Raw genomic sequence first — 21,127 nt, 5'->3', positions numbered from 1 at the left:
CACACACACACAAATAATATAAAAAAAGAAAGCACAGACTTCAACTGCTCCCAGTCACCCTTTCAGACTGAAAATGGTGATTCCTCCTTTGCCTGGGGAACCAGACCCTACATCATGTCTGAGCCCTGTGGTAAGTTTTTTGCATGCTTAAAGTGAGACCACTGACAACATTATTCTTTTCACTTAGTCTTCTCTGCAATTTTCAAAATTGACCCCACAGTCTGAGAGAAGCCACGTCACTTGGAGACCATCACACCAAGGCCCCACACCACAGCTGCTCAGTTTGTGACAAAAGGCTTCTGGCCACACCCGTGTTCAGTCACACCCAGTGCTCTTATGATCCATGTCACGTCACCAGAAAGGGGACACGATCAACTCAGTTCAGTGTTTGTCGAAATTGTCATGGCAATTCACCGTGGTCATGGTAACCCTATCTGCTTATTACTCCACTGAAACTGGAATGTCCTTGCTGGAAGGGAAAAGTTAAGTAAATAGATAGAATGCCTTTGTTTTAAACCATTTCTTTAATTTTGATAAGACAGCCATCATTTTATATTTTTAGACAGTGTCAACAATCAAATGCAAAAAGAAACAAAATTAATGAAGCTACTGCCTGCCAATGCAGATGTGGGTTCAATCCCTGGGTCAGGAAGATCCCCAGGAGGAGGAAATGGCAACTCACTCCAGTATTCTTGCCTGGGAAATCCCACGACAGAGGAGCCTAGCGTGTTACAGTCCATGGGGTCGCAAAGAGTCAGACATGATTTCGTGACTGAGCAACTCAAAGGGTTAGGTATCAAAAGGCAATTCAACCCTGAGGACCATGTGTTTGCTGCTGACATTGCGGCCCCTGAGGTTTTTGGTGGCCCCCATTCCAAGGGGCGCTTTGGGGCAGCACCCCATTTTTCTTCCCTAAGGCTTTAGCTTTTTGCTTCCACTCATAAGAGCCTGGGCAGGAAAGACGTAGGCAGAGGATGCTGGTGAGCATCCGCCCACCCCAGAGCTCTGCTTAAGTACACTATTAGAGCCCAAACCTGATTATGGCAAGCCGTGAGTAATTTCTGTATCATAACAATTATGGGATTGAAAGCCAGAACTCACTCCCTCGGTCAATTCTCACGCTGGTTTCAAGGGCTCCCCGGGGAATACAGTTCTAAGTCCGTTTGTGGGAAGGAAAAAAAAAAACACCACCTCATTTCGTCAAGTGGTGCCTCATTTCCACATCCCCACTGAGCCAAGTACCACCCTGCAGAGTGAATCCTCACCAGGTCAGCACCACTCCTGCAGCTCACAAACCAAAGCCCAAACTTAGGCTCTGAGGTTAAGACAGAGAAGAGACTGTGGTCCACCCAGGGCCCCTCAAGTGTCCCCTTAGAATCCACCCAAATCCCTGGAGGGTCTTCAGAGGTCCTGAGTACCTGGGCCACCCTTATACGGCAGCCAAGAGTCCTGATCCTAGGACCCTGGAAGCAGCGTGCACTCAATGGGTTAGTAACGATTCAGAAGGATGGGAGAGACAGTTCATGTAGAGGCCAACAAAAGCAAAAGCACAGAGTTAGGGATAAGAGGGCATAGGATTGTCTGAGTTGTTACACTATAACAGTGGCTTGAGTTGGAGGTGGCAGGCGATGGTGGCCACAGCCTGAGTGCAGCCCAGTCCTATCCACTGTGGATCAGTCCCATGGCACACTGATGGTACTCAAGAAATGTGCTGAGCTACCGGTAAAGAACCTGCCTGCCAATGCAAGAGACATAAGGGACGTGGGTTCAGTCCCTGGGTCAGGAAGATCCCCTGGTGGAGGAAATGGCAACTCATTTCCAGTATTCTTGCCTAGAAAATTCCATGGACAGAGGAGCCTGGTGGACTATAGTCCATGGGGTCAGAAAGAGTCGAACACGACTGAGCACATGCGCATGCATGTATTGGCTACTTGAAGGTGCACTTTAGGGTTCCAATTTGCCGCAGAAAGGCATGAGTGATAGGCAGGGAAATGAGGAAAGCAGGCCAACCTTGGCTGAGAGGTCCAGGCTGCAGCCGATCTCCAGGGAGATACATTCTGCAGCATTGTCTATATGCAGGTCAGTGAGGCCCTGGACTAGGGTCCTGGCACTGCAGGTGAGGGAAGAAACAGATCTTGAGGGTTCTAGGAAGGAAATTTTGGATGAACTTGGTAACTGACAAAAAGGGACCTAGACAAAGAGAAAAGCTAATGAGATCTTTTACTTCTGGGCTCTTCTTCTCTAAAAGCCTGATATGACTCACCAACACATCTGTCCATGCAAAAATGTTTATTGGGGCCTACTGTGTGTTGGGCTTCCCAGATGGCTCAGTGGTAAAGAATCTGCCTGCCAATGCAGGAGACGCAGGTTTGATCCCCAGGTCAGGAAGATCCCCTGGAGTAGGAAATGCTAAATTTGCTCCAGCAATCTCAGACAGAGAAGCCTGGCATGCTGCAGTCTATGGGGTTGCAGTCGGCTGAGCACTTTGTGTTAGGCAACTCCATTAGTTACTGGAGACAGAAAGATGACTCTATCATCCGATGATACAGACTGGGAACATGGATAAGTAAACAGAGAATTACAAGAACGTGGTAAACCAATAGAAGGGAAGTCAAGGGTACCACAAAGGACTCATTGGTGGGATGCCACCCAGGCTAGAAGAATCAGAGGCTGGGGGAGAAAGGCAGGGTGAAGGATGAACTGTCCAAGAATACACAGCTGTGCAAGAGCTCAGGTAAAAAGAGAATGACACGAGAGGGACTCTGCAGGTGCTATCATGGGTGGAATGCAGTCTGCAGGGAGCAAGGGACCAGAGCATCTAGAACTCTCTCAATTAGGAGTCTGGCTTCTATCCTAAAGTCAATGGAGAAACCATGGAGTGTTGCAAGTGGTCAATAACTTAAGATATTTGTATTTGAGAAATCCAAGTGGAGGTTACAAGGCAAAGCAGAGGTTGATCTCTGAGCATCCTCCAGGACACCAGGATTGAGCAGCTGGTAGAAAGGCTGAGACTTTATGAGGGAGCCATGGGCAACCAGGGCCCTCTGCAAAAGGGCTCAGACCAAAGGCTCAGGAAGAAACCTACAAAAACTGTCATTGGTAGAGTTTAGGGGTTTGGCGCTTTTTAAATTTTTGGTCATGCCACGAGGCATGCAGGATCTTAGGTCCCTGACCAGGAATGGGACCCGTGCCCACTGCATTGGGAGTCTTAATAGTGTTTTTCTTTTTTTAATGGAGTTGGTGAGCATTTCAACCTCAATAGGCAGAGGGACTCCATCCTAGAAATTCATTCATTTTCTGTAGCCAAGTGGCTGAGAATGCTAGGCTCCACCAGACAGACCTTGATTGTTACCCTTATTCCACTCTTTTCTAGTTTGTGTCCCTGGGCAAGCGGTTTCACTTCAACATCCTTATCTGTAAAAGTAGAACAACTCTTCACGCTTCAAAGTGTTAAGGACTGAGAGATGCAATGTAAGGTTCCTCGCATACACAGGGGCTCAAAAGATGTTGGCTCTTGCTTCTTTCAATGAACAAACGTTTATTGAGTATGCTGGCTACCTGCTAAGGATGACAGAAATGAAAAAGTCCCAGTTCTTGCCTGGAAGGCTTCCAATCTGTCAGCCAGCTCCACTCCCAGCCACATGCATCTTCAAGTACCCTAGCCTAGCTCAAAAGTGAAAGTGCTGTTAGTCGCTTCAGTCCTGTCTGACTCTTCACAACCCCATGGACTGTAGCCTACAAGGCTCCTCTGTTTATGGAATTTTCCAGGCAAGAACACTAGAGTGGGTGTTCTTCTCCAGGGGATCTTCCTGACCCAAGGATCAAACTCAGGTCTCCTGCATTGGCAGGCGAGTTCTTTACTGTCTAAGCCACCAGGTAAGCTCAGAGGTAGGTGATCTCCAAAGGGGGTGGGCAGCCGGGCCCAGGACTCTGCAGGTAAGCTGATTTCAGCAGCCCCACCTAGGGCTCCTGATTCAAGGCCAGGCCAGCAGCGAATGAAGGGGGGAAAAGCTGTTCTACTTTCAGTAGAGCAAAGCTGGTCCAGAACAGCCTTACACCCTACATCAACACTACTCAGAATTAACAAGCAGAAAAGAAAATGACCCTTAAGCCTTGGAATAAAGCCCACTCTTCAAGGCACCTGCAGTCTCTAACTGAAAACTACCCTCCAGCAGCACCAAAAATAAATTTCATTAAGTCCCCACTTAAATTATATGCAGTCACCTGGCACTGAGAGTAGGAAAGACCAGTTCTGATGCCAACCTCCTTCCCTGGTCACGAATTTGATCAACTCCAGGAACAATAAAGAGTTGGACCATAAGCATGGCTAAGCGCAGAACAACTGATGCTTTCAAACTGTGGTGCTGGAGAAGACACTTGAGAGTCCCTTGGACAGCAAGGAGATCAAACCAGTCAATCCTAAAGGAAATCAACTCTGAATATTTATTGGAAGAACTGATGCTAAAGCTCCAGTACTTTGGCTACCTGAGTTGACTCATTGGAAAAGACCCTGATGTTGGGAAAGACTGAGGGCAGGAGGAGAAGGGGATGACAGAATGTGATGGCATCAACTCAATGGACATGAGTTTGAGCAAACTCTAGGAGATAGCGATGGACGGGGAAGCCTGATGTGCTGCAGTCCATGGGGTCACAAATAGCTGGACACAACTTACTGAACAATAACAAGAAACTACAAAGATCACAAATAGCCAAAGACCTAAACTAGAGGATTCTCATTGACAGTATTTATGGTGCTTATCTCGAACTCTTGTAATCTGTACTCCCTTTCTATCACTTGTTCTGTATTTTAAGCTTATCTCCATATTCCCAGCTCCCAGGACAGGATCAGTCTTAAGAAACGGCCACTGGAGATGTGTGAAGAGTCCCAGTAATCAACATCCCCTGAGGCATCAATTAACGTCCTATCTTCTCTAAGCAGTATGGGAGCCGTTCTCTTTTCAGCTGGAAAAAAAATGGGCCAGAACAGTGGAGGAGGAATAATTTAGGTTAGGCAATTAGGAAATGCTTCAAAAAACTGAAATGAATTTCCACCGGACACTGCAGAATTCACTTCTCAAAGTGTTAAGAAGGTAGAAACACATCTAGTTTCTCAGCCCTGAGACTTAACAAGGCTCTATTTTGTAACCCACCTTCTGATTATTACCTGTCTACCTACACATCCACCTAAATGTGTTATGCTGTGCTAAGTCACAAGAGTTATGCCCAACTCTTTGTGACTCTATGGACCATAGCCCACCAGGCTCCTCTGTCCAGGGGATTCTATAGGCAAGAATACTGGAGTGGGTTGCCGTGCCCTCCTCCAGGGGTCTTCCTGATCCAGGGACCGAACCCGAGTCCCTTGCCTCCTGCATTGGCAGGGAGGTTCTTTATTACTAGCACCACCTGGAAAGCCCCATCTACCTAAATACCTGCTTGCTTATCTTGCTGATATGGATGATGGGTTTTAATGAGAGGACTTTAGCTTACATGGAGAATATTTTATTTAAATTAAATGAGGTACTCTGGAGGTCAAAGATTTGCAAATACAGTCATCTCTTGCATCTATGGGGGACTGGTTCCAGAACCTGCTGTGGACACCAAATCCTTGGCTACTCCAGAAAAGGGCTTTCATTTTTCATATATATATATAGTTAAAACTTTTCCCTGGAGCGTTTAAAGTGAATAATCCTCAGATGCCCAGGAAGGAATCAACTCCCATGATACTGAAACCATCTACTTTGTCTAAAAGGGAAGATGCTCTGGTGCATCACGGCAACACCTACATCCTACTCTTCAATGAGTCCTTTGGGAGCCACACTTTCTCAGGTCTGTTTTCTGTAGCCACATAGATGTAACACAAAAGGAAGGTATACTTGGAAAACATCTCTGCTGGAAAACAAACCACATCACAAACTGATTTTATTGAGGATGACAAAGGATGGGGCTTCTGGGTCTGCTGGGAATGCTGTGTGGCTTTGAGTCATTCCTCTTATATAAGGTGGGCTTCCCTGGTGGCTCACTGGTGAAGAATCTGCCTGTAGTGCAGGAGACATGGGTTCGAAAATCTCCTCTAGAAGAAAACGGCAACCCACTCCAGTATTCTTGCCTGGACAGAGGAGCCTGGCAGGCTACAACTCATGGGGTCACACAAGAGTTGGACATGACTTAGTGACTAAACAATATGAACAACATGACTCCATCAAGACAGGTGAAATATCAGATGATCTATTTCTGTCAGTTCTATGGACAACTTCTCATAGCATTACTAAAATGCCTACATACCTTAAAATGAAGTTCCAATTGATAAAACTAGAATCATATGTATGTTTTTAAAAATATTTTTATCATGGAACTTACCGAAGAAGGAACATTTAAGTAAAACCTAGCCTCCAAGCAAACTTTTAGAAAAACTTTTATATCAGAATTCTATCTCAAGGAAGGTACTGGAATGACTTACCCATTCATTTTAGAACAGGAAGCATATGGCCAAACTTGAAATGGAAAGGGCCTCAGTAAGCACTAAACTGACCTATGCTTCCTGTAATATCTAACTTCTAGGGGTCTGACATGAAGGCAGGTCTCCTATACCTAAGGCAACCAATGTGTGATTTTCTACTGGATCAGTATCTTTGCCATCTAAAACAGGCAAATTTGGAATTCCCTGGCAGTCCAGTGCTTGGGGATCCACACTTGAACTGCAGGGGGCACAGGTGGAAAAAAAAAAAACAAACTTGGGCAAATTAGAAGGAAGTCATAAACCACATTAGGTGATATACTGCAATTTTGGCAGAAACATTTTCAGGGCAATATGCTCATTAACCTTGAATGCATAGAGGCTTCCCTGGTGGCTCAGTGATAAAGAATCCACCTGCAGTGCAAGAGACCCAGGTTCCATCCCTGGGTTGGGAAGATCCCCTAGAGAAGGGAATGGTTACCCACTCCAATTTTTTGCCCGGAAAATTCTATGGACAGAGGAGCCTGGTGGACTACAGTCCATGGGATTACAAAGAGTCAGATACAACTGAGCTACTAACATTTTTTCTTTTCCCAAAAGAGGACTTTTTAAAAAGTCCTCTATGTCCTACTTCAGCAAAAATAAATAAATAAAGTAAGTTATTAGTGAATACTTAGAATAAAGCTTGAAATCAGTAAATATATTTGCTATTAATGAAACTGTACTAACAAACCTAAATAGCATTTAAACACTTCCTGGAAGTTTGACATTTTGAAGAACTTTAGACATCCAACGTTTCCAAGAATCTAGATAGGTTTGCCCCAGAGAAGAACAGAAGACTTAGAAAGGGCTATGCTCTTTATTTGCACCCTCCTCAAGGACATCACAATGTATTTGCTGTGTCAAGTTACCGTAAGGGTAAAAAAGAAGATCCTTAGGGGAAACCGACTTTAACATAAAGTGTTTCAGATAATATTTTCGATCATCTTGTAAGTGGATAGGACTACTCTGGAGGTCTTGCACTTCATGGGAATTCATCATAAATATTTTTCACAACAGGAAAACCGAAGTACAAATGTTTAGATGACACGTACAGTGAGTAATACCTGCCTACTTCACAAGACTGCTGGAAGAAGCCAGTTACATCACATACATGAACACACACGATAAACAGAAAAGATTGAAATAAACATAGTAAATGCCTAGGTTCCCACAGTCAAGAGCAGAGCAAGGATTTGGCCATGGTGGCTACATATTATCTCCCCAAGCAGTGCTTCTCAAAGTGAGTGTGCCCAGAAATCCATGGAGATCTTGACAAAGCAGATATTACTGGGTAGGTCAAGGGTGGGGCCAAGATTCTGCTATCTGCTGGTGCTGAAGCCAGCTCCCGGGACCACCCTTGTGAATTTGAAGGATCTAAAAGATCCTCCTAATTCCTGGTGCATGACTGGGCTTCAAGAACATATTTCCTGAGTATATTGCAAACTTTGGCTTTTCCCTAAAATGAGCTTTGGAATAAGTCTGTATGCTTCATTTGGTTCTGAATAAAGTACTTTACAAACTCAAGAGCAAAGTGTTCTTTCTTGGGCAGCCAAAGAGCTGAAGGGCTGATTTTTAATTAGGTTGTCTGCTAGTTCCAGTTTTCTAGGACAAGAGTCAACAGCATGCAAAAACATAGAAAGCCAAGTTGCCAGTTTACTATTACATGACTTCAGTTCATCTCCAAAGGGAGTTAAGAGAACAAGGACTCTATACTTGTGTACACACACACACACACACACACACACACACACCCCCAAAAGAAAAACCCGCCAATTCCAAATTGGCAGGAGAGCCTAAATTATCTTAAGTGAAGAAAAGGGCTTGAAATATCCAGGAGAAAAAAAAAAAAAAACACCTGAGCAAACAAGAAACTTGTAGAAATGCGGCTACCTCCTGATACAGAAGCACTGAGATCTTACAGGGTCCACAGGGAATAAAAAAGAACCGGCAGGCCTTGCAGACTGGGCCTGGGTCAGAAACACCTGGGAAGGCTGGAGGAGACTCAGATTGCTCCACACCCCATGTTGCTGACAGAAATAGGCCAGAGGTAGGGCCCAGGATTATGATGGGGATGTTATTGCCAGTCCCTTGATCAAGTCTGGAGCAGCACCCGACTTTCTACAAAAGGAGGAACCATGACCCCTCAGAGCTGGACCCCAGGGCCTGTGACAGTGGCTGGCACATACTGCTGGTCCCCTGCTCTACAGCTGCTGAACAAAGGCCCATTGTAACTTTCATTTCCAGAAAAAAAAGTGGGCTTCCCTAGTGGCCCGATGATAAAGAATCTGCCTGCAATGCAGGTAGACAGGAGTACCATCGCTTGGTCAGGAAGATCCCCTGAAGGAGGAAATGGCAACCTACTCCAGTATTCGTGCCTGGGAAATCCCATGGACAGAGGAGCCTGGCGGGCCCCAGTCCAGAGGGGTTGCAAAGAGTCAGACACAACTGAGTGACTAACACTTTCACACTTGGCTATACTTGAGGCAGGTATTGACACACATTTACTTAAAAAAAAAACAAAAAAAAAACAAATGCACATGTGCCAAGTATGACAATCCCTGACCTGAAGGGGCTTTACAGTTCAATTAAATCAACCCCAATCATAGATACAAGTAACACTTTTCTCCCTGCAGCATCAGATCAATCCAATCTTTAATCCTCTGCCACTGAGTGGAACCAGACAATTTACTGACACAAATGATCCCAAATAAAAACCCTGCTTTCAATAAAAGAAGCCAATTCATTTCACACATACTCATGCAAAAAAAGAAAAAAAAAATTTTTTTTCAATCAAGACAAGAATTTGCCTGTAGGGAACACAGGTACCTGTGTCCATCCTGGAACCCGAGGTGGGTTCCTTCATGGCTCTTCCAGGAGTTAGAATTCTAAGCACCCACGGGCCAGGGGATGGCCTGATGGTGAAAGTACCACTTAGGGCTTCAGAGATTTCTTCTCTAACTCCTGTTTACTGAGCAAAGCTCAGAAGAGGCTTTGGCAGGCATTTTTCAAATCCTCTGCCTGATCTGCATGTTACCATAGTCACATTCATTCTGGGGGAAAAAAAACAAAACAGGTGTTTCTGTTAAAATTAGCTGCTTCAAACTGTCAAATATTTTAGATCCCTATGCCAGCTTTAAAAAAGAGTATCTGCAAAATAACCAATCAGGTTTAAATGATGCTTCCAGAATTATGAACTCTAGATATTTTTTAGAAACGTGACTAAAAAAAACAACAACTGGGGTGGAGATGAGGTTGGAGTTCGAAACACATAAACACGTAATTTTTGCATTTCCTTACATCAACCCAGAAAGAGTAACAGAAAAAGGCCAGGCTTAAACAACCATGGAAAGACAGCTATGCTTTTTTCCTAGTGAAGTCTTGTGTTTGAAAGCCTTTTGTCCCATTTACTTCAGCTGACTGTCATAAATAATGGCTTCTGTTCCAAGAACAGTGCCATAATCATTTCCTTCTCTTAGGACCATTCAAAGGAAGGTTTCCAACATTCTCAGTCAGGATGGTGCCCATTAAGCCCGTGTTTAAGAAAACTTGCCCTCAGAAGTCAGAAGAGCTCAAGGATAGCTGTCTAAATTAACTCTAGGGTGGTTTAATCTGGGGGGGAAAAAAAAAAAAATCAGGCCACTGTGATTTTATTCCTGAAACCAGTATCTCTGCTGCCCTTATTAAACCCAATGAAATAGGTCTGAGATGCTTTCACAAAATCAGGGCTATTTAAAAAACAAGTTTAGCTGCTTGGTACATTGGGAGAAGTGGGCTTCCCAAGTGGCTCAGTGGTAAAGAATCTGCTTGCCAAGCGGGAGATTCAGGTTTGATCGCTGGGTCAGGATGATCTCCTAGAGAAGGAAATGGCAACCCACTCCAGTATTCTTGCCTGGGAAATCCCACGGGCAGAGGAGCCCAGCAGGCTTACAGTCTACAGGGTTGGAAGAGAGTTGGACACATCTTAACGACTAAAGAACAGCAGCAATATATCAGGAGAAAGTTAAAATATCCAAGATTTGTGCCCAGTTAACCAAGTGATACAGACACACAGAGATACTGTGCATTCCTCACTCTACTTTCCTGAAGCTTGTTGAAAAAATACAAGTGGAATTCACTTTAAGCCACCTGCTGGATGAAAAATCCTAAACTTTATGTTAGAGATAGAGGGAGAAAAAAAGAGGTCAACACATAATGGAATCTTTGATCAATTTCAGTCGACAGAGATTTCAACTACAAGTCCAAAAATCTTTAATACATAGAAACGTTAAAAGCAATGGTCACTTGGCTAAGAGGAAAAGAAGCTTCAAAATTAATTTGGTGACTAACTAGTTAACTGCATCCAAGTAGATAGGGAAAGTGGTTTGTTTTTTTTTTTTTTTTTTGGCTTGCACTGTCCTGAAAATTGCTTCTGCAAGGAATGAGTCCAAGGAACAATTGGCAATTCTTTTTTTCCTAATCAGATACCAAATTTGCAGATTTCTGGCTCTGGTTTTATTTTACTATGTTCCATTCAGTTGACTCTTTGTGATCTGCACAGGCTAAAGGAAACATGCAATTATAAATGTCAGCATTACTTATGGAAATCCAATGAATAAAAGTAAAAATTCCTATATGCAAGCAGGACTGTCACTGGCACATAGGTTTGGTAGGTTTTCTCCCCTTAAATGCTTCCTAAACTTGACCAATCCAGACTTAAAGAAGGGCCGGGGGAGAGGAATAAGCATTCAAGGTCATTTTCATCTTTTATAGACTTCAGAAATTTAAATCTACCAGGATCTAAGACAGAAAAAGAACAGCTCCCTTGACCGCTTTTAAAAATGTATACACTCAACCACTTTACTTCAGAGAAGCTCAAGGACTGAAATAACCCAACACAGATTTAAAGAGGTTCTACATGCTGAATACAATGTTCTTGTAATAAATACAGTCATTCAAGTAAAAACAATCACTATAACTTTCCTCTCTCTAACACATCACAGTAGAAAAATCTTTTTCTTTTCAGCTCTGTGGCAACTGCAAAGGTTTAGGCACAACAAATCCCAAGAAAAAAAAATAAATAAACTGAGCAAATTTAAAGCATGTACTAGTTTTATCCACGTAGCTCTCTGAGGATAGGCACAGCAAATACATGTGTTGTTTTTTTCAGTGGGAAAATGTTCAAAAGTTAGCTAGGTTCAGTAAAACCATACAGCTCTCCCCCAATATTTTTTTCTTAAAACTGTCTGCAGAAAGGACCCGCTACCTTAAAGTAATTCCAGATTTCACTGAACAAAGCATCCAACATACATGCAACCGGGGCGTATCTTAAACCAAGGTCACAAAGATAACCCCTTTGCCTGCCTTCATGCCCTGGGTCTAGAAAGTTATTACCACTCTTTTCAGAATACTTCCCCCTCCACTGAACACTCTAGAACAGTCTACATTTGTTTGGTTTTCTAAAATCAAGAGCAGTTGGTTCTTGTCTGAACAGACCTGTCTACATACTCTCATTTGATATACAGTATTTTTGCAGGTCCACACACGGATTCCCGTACATGCATTCCACATGGGACTAGCAAGAGCCTTAATCTGAAAAAGACAGGCAGAATACAAATCAGACTGCAGTTAGCCTGAACCCTGTTCATTAGGACAGAAAGATGAGAAGGGAACAATGGATGCAAAATTACTTTCCAGGACAAACTAGAAGACAGAAAAAAAACAAAGAAAACCCTAACAGCCAACCTAGCACTATAGGTAATCTAACCACTGTATGTGTCCCCTGCCTTTACAAGGGGACAGTTTTCTTTTTACAAACAGTTCTCTCTTGAATTCTAGGCTGTTCAAATAAGTTAACTCTTCAGGAAAAAGCATAAAGGGGACCCACCTCACTATTACTGAAGCGAAACCTTTCTAGGGTGCCTTTCCAGGAATGACAGGCAGCCTGCAACATTACAATTATTGAAAAATCAACAATCATTGCAGAAAGTCATCTGAGAAACATAACATTTTAATAGATGAAATAAATACTCCAGTACATGCAAGGTAAAAACTTGACATGGGGCGGGGGGGATCACTCTATAGTGTAAATTAAAAAATAAAACACACACTCACAGTAGCTTTCTCCCCCCATTTGCAAATCACATGGCAAAGTCATACTCTTTCCACACCAAGTATACGCCTAATCCATCACGACTGCTTAAAAAAATAACAACATACAAACAAAAGGTAGCTACATCCATGTCTAAGGAGTGAAAACTGAGGTAACCTTTCTTTTAATTAGGGAAGAAAATAAAAGACCAAAAAAGAAATGAACCCACGACCTCCTTCCTGCCCAATTAATAATAAAATTTAGTTGAGGAGTCCCGGAAGGGGAGCTGGGGTAGGGGGCGGGGGTTAACCCCGCAACCAGCAGATGTCACATCTTCCATCTGCTGGTCCTACTGTGCTTGGGCTGGTGGGGCACAGGGGCCCTCAGAATGCGTGCATAAATGGCATGTATGCATGGCCCTGCCTTCTGAAGATTCCTCACGAGCATTTAACGGAGCGGGGGGGTAGGGGGGAAGCTTCACCGTTGATTTCTTTGGTATAAATGGAAAAGGGCAGAAAATATGTTATCTTCCTTTAGCCTGGGAGTGGGTTGGGGGGATGGAACAGGGAGGGGATGGGGTGGGGGGGGTGCTAATTCACAGAATTGGAATTCACTGGCGGTAAAGTCCTGGGCGAAGACCTCTCCCTTAAAGCCTGAGATAGCAGGGTGCAGCCTTCAGACACGGCGCAGGCCGAGTTCCTCAGCCTCTCCCTGTGGTCCGACATCTTGGCGCCCCCGTCGGGGTGCTGCGCCAGATCCCTGAGGCACTGGGTCAGGAGCACGCATGCCGACACCACGCTCATGGCGCCTCCCAGGATGGCGGTCTGCACCGCCTTGCCCTCAGCGCTCACGGCCGCCGCGCGACCCAGGAACTGCGGCTCGGTGGCGAAGCCCACCAGGGCGCCAACCGCCTGCACCAGGGGCCCGCTGAAGAGCGCGCAGCGGCTCCGCGCCAGCTCGCTGGGCGCCGCCTTCACCTCGCGCACGCAGGCCAGCAGTGCCGACGCGCTGGTGCTCATGCACTTGACGCCCAGCTTGAACTGCTCACGCGAGAAGCGGTCCCGGGACTTGTCGCTAGCCAGGGCGCACGCGTCCGTCAGGAACTTGAGGTTGCGCGACAGGCCCTGCGACACCTCGAGCAGAAGCTGCGGGGTCATGTCGGCCAGCGGGGTGGCGCGCAGCACGGCGCAGCCTTGCTCCACCTCGTGGCGGCAGCGTGTCACGCGGTAGCGGTCCACCAGGCCCGGCTGCGCGGGCTGCGCGCCCGGCGTGGCCACAGCCGCCAGATAGGCCGCGTGGGCGGAGCACTCGGTCAGAGAAACCACCAGGTCTCCCAGCTCCACCAGGCTGTCCCCTGCCTCCCCGAAGCGGCCCATGTTGAGCTGGCTCTGCACGTCGTGGGTGAGGATGGAGAGCCCCTTGGTGCGCGCGATGATGGTGTCCCGGCACTGCTCAAAGGACTCGGCGCCGGCGCAAGAGGAGGCGGGGCCCTCGAAGAGCACGGGCCGCGCCTCACTCGACAGCAGCAGCAGGTCGGCCACCAGCTGCATCTTGCCTTTGCAGTGGTCACAGACGGACACCAGCCTCTTCCGCGGCTGCGACGAGGCCCCACCGACGGCGCTCGCTGGAGCCGGAGAAGCCGCCTCGACACTGGGCTTCCCAGCGCTGCCGCTAGCCATCGCGCCCGGGGGGCACTGGCATGCCGCTGGGGAGCCCGCTACCACCGCCGCTGCCGATGCCGCCGCCCCCGCGGCCGTCGCGACACAGCTGGCCAAGGCCGCGGTGCCTTCCCCGCACCATCATGCCATCCACCGCCGCGGGCAGAGGGCACTGGGCTGCGGCTGCCGGAGCCCCGGCGGCGCGGAGCGGGCCCGGGGGCCACAGAACGCAGGAGGCTCTTCGGGGCGCGGTGAGGGGCTGCAGCTTTCGGCCTCTTGGAGGGCTTGCAGGAACCATGAACCGGGGCAGAGCAAACTCACTGTCTGCGCTCCTCGTCGCCGGAGTGCCAGGAAAGTCCCTTCTGCTGGGCTGCTGCTGCTGCCGCCGCCGCCGCCGCCTTCCTGGGCATGGCCCGGTCCGACTGCCGGGGCAGGGGGGGCGGGAGAGGGAAGCTGGGAGTTGTCCTTCCTTCCTTTCTTTGAAATAAAAATCCTTTCCTCGGGGAGGAGCGCGGGCGGCGGCTCCGGCAGGCTCTGCTGTCAGCCACCTCGGGCTCGGCGGCGCACGTGGGCTTCAGGCGTCCAGACCCCGCCGGGCGGCACTTCCCCGCGACGGCGGCCGGGGCTGGCCCTCGGGGACGCACGGCCGCCCCGTGGGCATCTCCTGCCTCCCGCTCTCGGGAAGCGGCGGCAGCAGAGCCGAGGGTGTGGCCGGTGCTGGCGCGGCCGAGTCAGTCGGGCGGGAGCCTGCACTGATTGCGCACAGCGGCCGCCCCGCTCGCGCTCTCGCCCGCCCGCCACGCCCGGGCGTGCCGGGCGCCGCGGCGGCCCCTTCCCGCCTCGCCGGTTCACAGAGCGCGGCCCGGAGCCGAGGCGGCACGCCCTCCCGGACCGCGCGCCCCACGGCCCGCCGCAGGCTGTCGGCGCGAGTCCATCCCCGTCGCCTCCTCCTCGCCTCGGGCCCGCAGCGGCTGAGCTCTCCCGGGACCACGGGCCCTGAGCATCGGACGCCGCCGCGCGCGTCTCCCCGGCGGCCCGGTCAACTCAGAAGGTCCCCGCGGCGCTGCAGAGACCCGCCCGGGCCCCGGCTCCTGCCATTTTTGTCAACCTCCAACTTCCGAGCGAGCCGGGAGAAACTGAAAGGAAGGGCGGGGGCCGAAAGGCAGAGGGGAAAACACCCGCTTCCTCTCCCCGCGCGGCTTCACCTCGGAGCACGGCCGTGGGTGCGCCGCCGCCCGCTCGCCCGCCGGGGCCGCTGGAAGCTTTTCCTCTTCCCGTCCGCGCCTCGCCCTCGGGCTCGCCACCGCCGCCTCGGCCGTAACCTCCCTGGAGCCTATAGAAATCTTTTGTGTGGCGTCACCGCCTTTCGTTTAAATCCCGCTTCCTCCTCTCGCCCTTCCTCCCGCCCCCTCCGCCGCTCCCGGATGCTTGCGCGATGCGCTGCTCCTCCCCCGGGAAGCTGGGTGGCTGCGGGAGGACGCCCCCGCCCAGCGCGGACGCCGCGGGCGCCGGGCCGGTGGTCCCCGGCTGAGACGCAGGGGAGCGGGCCGGAGGGAGGCCCGTCCGGGCCGGGGGCTCAGCGCCCACCCTTGGGAGACTCGGGCACAGCCGCCGGTTGGGCTTGCGTAAGCTCTCAGCCCGACCCGGGGGCTCCGCGCTTCCTCCCCGCCCAGGGAGCAAGTCTCAAAGGTGGCCTGTTTTCTGGACCGAAGGGAGGACGCTTGGCACCATCGCCGAGTGGTGTGCTGGGGTCCTGTCATCGCGTTTTGTGGGATGTCGATCGGTCGGCCAGGCTCTCCTCCGCCCTTTGTTGTGTTTGCTCCTCTTCCAGGGTGCGATCCTGGAGGGACTGTGCGGGTGAGCAAAGAGCCCTGGGAGATAGGAGTCTGAGAAGAGTAGAGCTGGCCGCTGGCGGCTTCCTCCCTTCAGCTCAATAGCCCTTATATAGTTAGAGCGTGAGCTTTGAACCAGCTTTTTTTCCTGGGGTCAGTCTTCCCCAGCCATGTATGAGTTGTGTGACCTTATACAAGTTCTCTCTCCAAGTCTCCGTTTTCTCCTTTGGAAATCAGATACTGTGCACTGACTGCCTGAGTACTTGGCTCATAAATGTAGCTCTGAGAATTATGAGCCTGTACTGGCACAGTCTGCCCTCCCATAACTTATATGTCGTCAGCAGCATAATGGAAGAATAGTGACCAACAGTTAAATAAAGAGAAGCAGCCTTCGGAGGTAAACACCCCCATTTTACATATTAGGAAAGTGATGGTCAGATGCCTTATGCGCCTTCCCAAGGTCAGGAAGATAGCAAATGCGTGGGCAAGGAGCCAACCGCCGACCTCCTTCTCATTTGACCCAGCCCTTGCTCTTCAGGAAGTGCTAGAAGCATCCAGGCTTCCCTCATCCCCCAAACCCGCCAGGGTCCCAGGGGTCCCCCCACTTCTTAGCCCTGAAACAGGCCGTCTAGGTGCCCAGCCCAGCACAAGCTGGGTGTTTTCAGCCAGTGGAAATGTTTGTTCTTCTGCCCCTTTCTAGAACGTAGTGTCACCTTTTTCCATCCAGTTGTCACTTTTAACTGGGATGGATGACCTTGCAATTTATTGTCCAAACAAACAGTTTTGAGACTAACTGTGAGACATGTTAATAATAAATTAACCAGTAACAACAGAGACAAACTTGAATGGTCACCCTGCTTATAACTTAAAGGGTCCTTGTATATCTTCTGCATTCTATATGAACCTACTTATTTTGCAAACTGAGGCCTATAAAACTGCTCATTTTCTAAACTAGCAGTGGTTCTGTAGGGTTGATCCTTTTTATTTCTCTATCAGAGAAAAACAATTGGATAAATCAAGGACTTTCCAGGTAACCTAGGAATAGCACCCTGGTTTTAGTTAGTTCTGAAAACTTCTGAGAAAGTCAGACCCTTCCCTTCACATCACACAGTTTTTTTTAATTCATAAAACTGCTCTGGGATCAGAGGATTTTTTTCCAAAGCCACTTGGTGCTGCCTAGGGTCCTACTTTGCTTCTACATGTGCACTCTCTTTGGTTGTCATTGTTGGAATTTCTGAATCCCAACGATGATCTGTGACACATAAAACATCCCACTATATTCAGTGACATTTGGTTTAGCTCTTAAAATCGGATGGAATTGGTTTCTTGGCCCTCCTGGCTTCATTTATCACATATGGCACCTCTTCCTAAACAAATCCTTCCCAGTACTGACTACCTTCCTCTGGGTCCCCTTTACTTTCTACCATCTTTTATCCGCTCTACAAACAAAGGGCACCTAGCCTATGCCAGGCCCCGTGGCAGGCACAGTTACAAAATAATGTGAGGGCTTGACCTCTTCTGAAGAGTAGAGTCCAAAAAGGGCAACAAGGAAAACAGGTCATCACGACTACACTATTCGTATAGTGCAAGCAGAGTTGAGAAACTAGAGGGACTTCCCTGGTGATCCAGGGGTTAAGACGCCCCACTGCCAATGCAGGAGGCATGGGTTCCATCCCAGGTTGGGGAACTAAGATCCCACATGCCACATGGTGTGGTCAAAATAAACAAATAGGGAGATTTAGAAAGAAACTAGAATAGAGTACTGTTCACCAAACAGTCCAGTTGCATTCGATGGGACCATGTGATCAGTCCTGAGCCTTGAGATGTCAATGGTAGGGATGTGGGCTGTCTCAGATGGAGGATGGGGAAAGCCAAACTAATTCTCTACTCTCTTCCCCTGCTGTCACTGCTCAGAAAACTGTGTCCTAGGTGGTGCAACTACCATAAGCCTCGGTGACCATGGAGCAGACCCCCTCTACTAACTGTGTTGAACAGGTCACATAAGCAAAAAGTAAACTCATTGTGGAGCCACTGAGATCCAAGGGTTGTCTGTTGCTGTAGCATATTTTTATCTAACTTGATTAACAGAGGAAGGCTGGGACTGTCCCTGGATTCTCTGCAGTAAGGGCATTTTCTTTAGAAAACTCCACCCATTATTTCTAATTCTCATTAAAAAATTTTATTGTTGTTTAGGGCTAAATCCTGTCACACTCTTTGTGACCCCATGGACTATATATAGCCCACCAGGTTCTCCATAGGATTTCCCAGGCAAGAATACTGGACAAGTTGCCATTTCATTCTCCAGGTGATCTTCCCAACCCAGGGATCGAACCCATGTCTCCTGCATTGGCAAGTGGATGGATTCCTTACCACTACACCATCAGGGAAGGCCTTCTTTTAAAATTAAAATATGCCAAAACAATTAAAAAAATTTTTTTAACAAGGGACTTCCCTGGTGGTCCAGTGGTTAAGACTCTGTGCTTCCAATGTAGGGGGTACGGGTTCAAACCCTGTCTGGAAAACTAAGATTTCACATACTGCATGGTGTAGCCAAAATTTAAAAAAAAAATTTTTTTTAATTAAAATATGTGAACCAAAGTATTTTTCATTAAAATGAAAACAGAGAAGAAAGCTGTAAAGATTTGGGCTGAAGGAGTGGCTAAGGGAAAGCAACTGGAATAGACAAGAGGAAGCTGGAGCTGTGCAGAAAATGGCTTAGCCCCAGCAGAATGTCTTCTCAGTGCCTGGCTCAAGGCCAACACTTAGTAGGCATTTAATAAATAAGTGAGCAAACAAGATGCAAATAGAAAGCTGACTCAGGATTTGGGGAGGAAGCCAAGGTCAGGAGGGGCAAGATTGTTGGAAGCATGTTTTTCTTCCTTCTTTACCTGTTCTAGTAGGTACATCCTCCTCCTGGACTTTCAGCAGGTATAAGACAACTGGAGAAGGAAATAGCAACCCCACTCCAGTATTCTTGCCTAGAAATTTCCATGGACCAAGGAGCCTGGCAGGCTATAGTCCGTGAGGTCACAAAGAGTCAGACACAACTGAGTGACTGAACACACAAAGACAACAGTGGGAGCTTCTGATTTTCTTAGATCGTGGTACCACCTCGGTCATTTTTGTGAACGTAGCCACAGTTCCACATTGTTAAGTATATTCACTTTGCAGTGTAACCATCACCACCATCTGTCTTCAGAAAAACCTGGCATCTCCTCAAACTGAATTCTGTACCGCTCCACAATAACTTCTCATTCCCCTGGAAGTCACTATTCTACTTTGTATTTTTATAAATGTGACTATTCTAAGTACTTTATTTAAACGGATTCTTGTAATATTTTTCCTTTTCTGTCTGGCTTATTTCAGTTAGAATCCTGTCTTCATGGTTCACTGATACTGTCACATGTGTCAGAATTTTCTCCCCTTTTTTATTATTATTTTACAAGATATTTATTTATTTGCATCAGGTCTTAGTTGCAGCATGAGGGATCTACTTCCCCGACCAGGGATTGAACCTGGTCCCCCTGCATTGGGAGCTTGGAGTCTTAGTCACTGGACCACCAGGAAGGTCCCTTTTCTTTCCTTACAAGACTGAATAATTTTCCATTGTATGTATCTAGCCCTACCAGGTTTGATATCTAACACTGACACTGCAGACTTTATAGACTAACAACCAAGCTGTGTTTGGTCTACGGTGCCACCTGCCCTAATGTATCTTAACCTTTGAAGCAGTGTTCCTGTTTTGTTTTTGTGATCGTAATAGTCCTTGTGCGTGCATGCATGCTCAGCTTTGTCAGACTCCTTGGACTGTAGCCCACCAGGCTCCTCTGTCACGAGATTTCCCAGGCAAGAATACCGGAGTCGGTTGCCATTTCCTTCTCCAGGGCATCTTCATAACCCAGGGCTTGAACCCACATCTCTTGCTTCTCCTACATTGGCAAGTAGATTCTTTACCACTGAGCCACCAGGGAAGGCCCCTGTGGGGCTCTGTAGTCATAGGTGGGCCAATTCATTCTCAGGCATTCTTTCTAACATATAGCTAAGCATCTTCCTTAATATCTTCATTTCAATGTCTCTTCTAAAGGAGAGAAATTTGTATCTGGAAAATTTACCCCCTACTCTCTTTTCCCCAGATTTAGTCATTCTCCACAGGTGATGCATGAGTGACATCTATTGGCCCGTGGTTCATTACGGAGCAGGGTCACAGGGTGACAGGTCACTCTCCTTACTCATCGTCCTCTTTCTCTCTGGTATACTTTGTGCTTATACAGTAAAACCACCTGGGCAGGATCTCACCTATCCACTCTCATATCCACCCCCATCCCTACCTGCCCTCCCTCCCTCTGTGTGCAGGGCCTGTCATAGCATGACAGTTATACCTGTGTCTTCAGTTTCCAAGATCTGGAATTTTCTGTAGTCTGATTTACCAGGAAGCCCTACATGGAAGTCAAGGTTGCTTTCACAGATAAATTCTCTACCCCATTTCCCTGCTGGTTAATGACCTTTGGATGTATTTTCCAGAATTCTGTAGGGGAGAAAAAATAAGTACTGAGATCTAGGCTCCCCAGACACCTAACACCAGTCACGCCTGACTATTTTCTGATTTACGTTTTATTATTTCATTTTATTTTTAATCTTATTTTATTGTTGTATAATTCTAATTTATTTTATTACTTTTTATTATATATAATTTTATTTTTATAATTTTATTATTTATTTATATTGACTAATTTATATTCTAGCACATAAATCAGTTCAGTTCAGTTCAGTCTCTCAGTTGTGTCCAGCTCTTTGCGACCCCATGAATCGCAGCACGCCAGGCCTTCCTGTCCATCACCAACTCCCGGAGTTCACTCAGACTCACGTCCGAGTCAGTGATGCCATCCAGCCGTCTCATCCTCTGTCATCCCCTTCTCCTCCTACCCCCAATCCCTCCCAGCCTCAGAGTCTTTTCCAATGAGTCAACTCTTTGCATGACGTGGCCAAAATACTGGAGTTTCACCTTTAGCATCATTCCTTCTAAAGAAATCCCAGGGCTGATCTCCTTTAGAATGGACTGGTTGGATCTCCTTGC

General features: G+C 47.6%; 1 protein-coding gene across 1 annotated transcript; it reads right to left on the bottom strand.

Annotated features, from left to right (window-relative positions):
* Positions 1 to 7,294: 7,294 nt before the first annotated feature.
* TLNRD1 (talin rod domain containing 1) lies at positions 7,295 to 16,093 on the bottom strand. Its single transcript, XM_055555736.1, has one exon. It carries the CDS (start codon positions 14,240 to 14,242, stop codon positions 13,154 to 13,156), a length of 1,089 nt encoding a protein of 362 aa, XP_055411711.1. The 5' UTR covers positions 14,243 to 16,093; the 3' UTR covers positions 7,295 to 13,153.
* Between the last annotated feature and the right edge of the window lie 5,034 nt (positions 16,094 to 21,127).

Source organism: Bubalus kerabau, chromosome 19 (genome assembly GCF_029407905.1).
Source record: "Bubalus kerabau isolate K-KA32 ecotype Philippines breed swamp buffalo chromosome 19, PCC_UOA_SB_1v2, whole genome shotgun sequence".
Classification (NCBI taxonomy): domain Eukaryota; kingdom Metazoa; phylum Chordata; class Mammalia; order Artiodactyla; family Bovidae; genus Bubalus; species Bubalus kerabau.
Note: the sequence above shows the minus strand (reverse complement) of the source record. Positions and strands in the feature narration are given on the sequence as shown.